This window comes from Lepisma saccharinum, chromosome 20, assembly GCF_977018435.1.
Source record: "Lepisma saccharinum chromosome 20, izLepSacc3.1, whole genome shotgun sequence".
Lineage (NCBI taxonomy): Eukaryota > Metazoa > Arthropoda > Insecta > Zygentoma > Lepismatidae > Lepisma > Lepisma saccharinum.
In genome coordinates, this window is record NC_139248.1 from 56411626 (window position 1) to 56416500 (window position 4875).

Consider the following 4875-nt stretch of genomic DNA (forward strand, 5'->3'; position numbering starts at 1 on the left):
TGTTCTAAAGCCGGGTCCACACCAGAGTAACAGAACACCGTAGCGTATCACGCGTTCGTGTGTGGCGGCATTGCGTATCTTGCACGCGCAACCTGAGCCCGCAACAATTATGTTACGCGTCGGGGTTCACTCCGTTCCATGACTTGTCGGTTTTTCCGCTTAGCATCAAAGGGCTCAGCGCGTTCAAGTTGTAGCAAGTCTGGACGTGCATAGAACAGAGACGCGTAACACTCATTCCGTGACAGTCGAAGAGAAACATGGAGTGAACCCAAGAAAGTACTCTAAATTGTATTATGTTATATATTGTATTTCCCACCAACGTATCTGTTTTCCATTCCTTTTCAATGCGTAAGGTACGTGTACGCTGCAGCGACATCCATGTTCGTACACACTCAACTGTTCAAACGCGGGAATGTTGCAGTTACGGACTCCGGTGCGGATTGCAAAACTATCATGCCATAACATAGTCGCTTGCATTGCCCCGTACCAACTTTGAAATGCTACGCGGTTACGGAACGGTGTTCTGTTACTCTGGTGTGGACCCGGCTTAAGAGAGCGTTCTCTAAAGCCCGGTATCCACTTGTTGCAAACCAGCGTATCGTATCCCCGTATTTATTCGAAAAAACTTGCAACGCTCCGTTTCAAAATGTGAGAAAAGATACGCAACGGACCTGATCGCTCATTTGGCGGTTTTCCCCCGTCACATCAAGGGAAGAACACGATACGCGGTGGAGGTGCAGTGTGGACGGGCATGCGCGCGTTCCATTGCCTCGTTGCATCATCCTTCAGTGTGTAGTGAGCTCTGTAAATGACAGTACGTCCCATTGTCAACTTATTATCTTTATTATGAAGTGGGATAAGGAAAGTACTATTTGTTGGCCCCCACAATGTACTTGGATCCAACATGGCGGCCAAGACATTTTTCTTTATATTTGCCAAGTAAGTGTTGGCAACACTTGTCATCGAGTGCGCAGCAAGTATGGCTGTGGGACGTCGTTTTGTGTCTACAGTTTTATCTCTTGTCATCTGTGTGACAGGGAATGTGTAATCTATGTAAACATATGTGTGTGTCATTCAACATGTAGTTTACGTAACGTGAGTCTCCTTTGCAAATTCACCTACCCAGCCACCGAAAGTTTTTGGATACAAATCGGAACGGGGCTCGCTCCCCGACATGGTCCTCCATAGCCGGATGTGTGACATTCCGTGAAAGTGATTCTAGTGACTTTGTGCTTTTCTACATGCATAATTGTGAACTGTGACTGTGAGTGTGCATTTGTGTGACAAAGACAGTCTCTACACAGAACTTCTTATCACACGTTTCGTATTTTCCGTTCGTTAGTTCCTCGCCCGCGAGACGCGAACAAAGAAACTGACGTCATCAAGGCGTGGTGCTGGCCTAAACAAGCATCTTTCGTTACCAGCGTGTAGTGCAATCCGGTTTGCCAATTTTCGGTCGGTTCACGGTTAGTGAACGCGTCAAAATGGAGCGAATTCTCGCAGCAAAGACAGTGCTAAAACGTGATATTACGCGTCTCGAGAATCGTGTCAATTCCGGGACTTTAGACAATGCCACGATGTCTTTGTGTAGTAATAAAGCGTTGCAACTATCAAGTGACTGCAAACAATTATTAATTGATCTTGCTGCAAGGGACGCTAGTGACTTCGAAAGGTATGAAGGTGAATTAGGTGTGGAAGAAGACAGACTTCATCAGATTGTCTACAAGCTTCGGTCAGAACAATTAACGGCATCAGGAAGTCTTACATCAGTGACGTCATCATCACGTGACAGCCCACCCCAGCAACAAGTAGGTGAAGTTAAACTACTGAGATTGGAAATTCCTTCCTTCAGCGGATCGCTGGAGGACTGGTTAGTTTTCATGATTTGTTTAGTGCAAGTGTGGACAAAAACGCGAACTTAAGTGGTGCACAAAAACTTCAGTATTTGAAGGCTTCTCTTAAGGGCGAGGCTGCCTTGCTTATACAATCGTTAGCAGTGTTGCTCAACAACCGCTATTCTAACAAGAGGGAATTAGTTAGCAACACTGTCCAGCGACTGATGAATCAGCAGCAAGTGAATGAGAACTCGCACACAAGTTTACGTCGTCTTATCGACACTACAAATGAGTGCATTCGTGTTTTAAAGGTGCTCGGTGTACCTGTTGAATCTTGAGACGCGATTCTTGTTTATCATACAACAAAAAAGCTCGATTCTGAGTCAAGTAAACAATGGGAACTCTCTCTCACGTCGCAAGAAGTGCCTAGTTTTTCCGAGTTGACCCAGTTCCTAGATCAGCGTGCGCGTGCATTGTCGTCAATGGCAAGTGAAAACAACAATCGGCGGAAGGCGGTGAGTCATAAGAAGCCTTCAACCTCTTCCTTTGTAACATCAGCTGTTTCCTTCTGCCCGAAATGCCACACCAAGCAACACAAACTACACAAGTGCGAAGAGTTTCTTCAGATGTCCGTGCAACAAAGGCACAGTTTTGTGAAGGAGAAGGCGCTTTGCTTTAATTGTTTTCAACAGCACAAATTAAGAGTATGTACATCAAACGGGTGTCGCGTCTGTGGAAAATATCACCATACTTTAATTCATTTTGACAAGGCTAACTGGCAGTCGACCAGTTCCTCTCCCCCACAAGTGTCGTCTCATGTTGCAGAAAACAAGTTAGTTAAAACCTCTGGTGTACCACTAGTATTGTTATGTACTGCTATTGTTAATGTTAAAAACAAACAGGGTTATTGTCAGCCTTGTCGTGTGCTTCTAGACGCGGCATCGGAAGTGTCCTTTGTGTCTGAGATGTGTTTACAAAGGTTGCAGTTACTTAAGCAATGCACTAACATAAATATTTCTGGCATAACTGAAAGGTGTGTTTACACAGCCAATGCTATAGCTAATGTTCAGTTTCTGTCAAAGTGCAAGACACAACTGTACAGTGTAAGGGCTGTGGTAGTGAAGAAAATTACAGGTAATTTGCCAAGGGTGCAAGCACCAGGGGCGTGCACTTGGTCACACATACAGGGCTTACCCTTGGCTGATCCTACATTTAACGTGAATGCTCCTGTGGATATTTTACTAGGCTGTGACATTTTTCCTTTATTGTTGGGAAGTGGACGCTGCGTGGGACCTCCTGGTACTCCATCAGCATTAGAAACAGTCTTCGGTTGGGTGTTATCAGGGCAAATTGATGGTAGTGTTGGTAATGCAAATGCCAACTCAGTCTCATCTTTCCATGTGTCATGTGATTTGAATACTAACGTACGTAATTTCTGGGAACTTGAAGCATTGCCAACCCTTAATCATTTAACGTCAGAAGAGAAAAGGTGTGAAGCACATTTCATAACTACTCACCAACGAGAGAATGGTCGATATGTAGTTAGCTTACCATTTAAGAACAATGATGTGGTGTTAGGGTTTTCAAGAGAAACAGCAGTTAAGAGACTTAAAAGTCAAGAACGCAGACTTTCTCACTCCCCTGAACTTCGTAAACAGTATAATGCTTTCATGACTGAGTATAGAGAACTTGGGCATATGGAACTCATCCCCCCTGAAGAAATACATAAGGTGCCTAGTGAAAGCTATTTTATTCCTCATCATCCTGTATTTAAAGACAGTACGACTTCACCTATTCGTGTAGTTTTTGATGGGAGTTGTAAAACGTCTACAGGTGTTTCTCTTAATGACACTTTAATGATTGGCCCTAAGTTACAAAGTGATATCATAAGTGTGATATTACAATTCAGAATACATCAAGTAGCCCTAACTTCTGACATCTCAAAAATGTATAGACAAGTGAAAATTAATCGAAAGGATACAGACTTTCAGAGAATTGTGTGGAGAGAGAATCCTAGTGAACCATTTCAAGACTTCAGATTATTGACTGTCACTTATGGTACTGCTTGTGCACCATACTTAGCTACGAGGTGTCTGCAACAATTGCGTGAAGATGAAGGTGCAAATTTCCCCCTTGCTTCAAATGTGTTACTTAATCATGTGTACATAGACGATTTCTTAAGTGGGAGTGATTCTACGGAGGGTGCTATAGAACTGTACCATCAACTAACCCAACTCCTGCTTAAAGGTGGTTTTGAACTTCGCAAATGGTCCTTAAATGATCCTAATGTGTTAGACAGTATTCCAAGCAAATTGCTTGAAAGAAACGTGCCGTTTCAATTTAATGACAGTGAATGTAAGAAAACAAAGGGGATTCAGTGGTGTCCTTCCTTGGATAATTTCTCCTTTAATGTAGCGAGTCCAATTGTGCATTCTGTGTTGACCAAGCGACTTCTCCTCTCAGAGATATCTAAGTTGTTCGATCCTTTGGGCTGGCTATCACCTACCACAGTGAAAGCCAAATTATTGATACAAGAACTGTGGAAATTAGAACTTGACTGGGATGATGAACTTCCAACTAATGTAATTGATGAGTGGGTTAGTTACTGCAGTGATTTACCAAATTTGCAAACTATTAGAATTGAACGTTGCATCATTCCAAAAGACTGTATCGACCTTCATTTAGTCGGGTTTTGTGATGCATCTCAAGTAGCCTATGCAGCGGTTGTTTACCTTAGGTGTGTGTGTGCTGATGAACAAGTCCAGGTTAACCCTTAGTTTGCAGCCGTAACACATATGTTACAAAAAAAGTATGTCCCTTGTAGCCGCTGTAACACATATGTTACAAACAGATCTAGATACAATTATCGAGGGTTTGCCACACTTATATATGTATATTAAGGTTGAAACACTGACAGTTCGTTCGGGAACATGTTTTGCAATCATGTTTCGAAAATTCCAAATCCCCCCACCCCCTCCTTTCTCAGAATATGTCACGTGTTTGGGCTCACCCAAACACGTGTTCGCTCTTCAGTTGACAG

The 4875-nt window shown here is 43.2% G+C and overlaps 1 protein-coding gene across 1 annotated transcript; it reads left to right on the forward strand.

Moving 5' to 3' along the window:
* The first annotated feature begins 1577 nt into the window (after positions 1–1577).
* Positions 1578–4612, forward strand: LOC146003476 (uncharacterized). The gene is made up of 2 exons (XM_083141766.1): positions 1578–1870; positions 2869–4612. The coding sequence occupies exons 1-2, from the start codon at positions 1578–1580 to the stop codon at positions 4610–4612; spliced, it is 2037 nt and encodes a 678-aa protein (XP_082997892.1).
* The last annotated feature ends 263 nt before the right edge of the window (positions 4613–4875 follow it).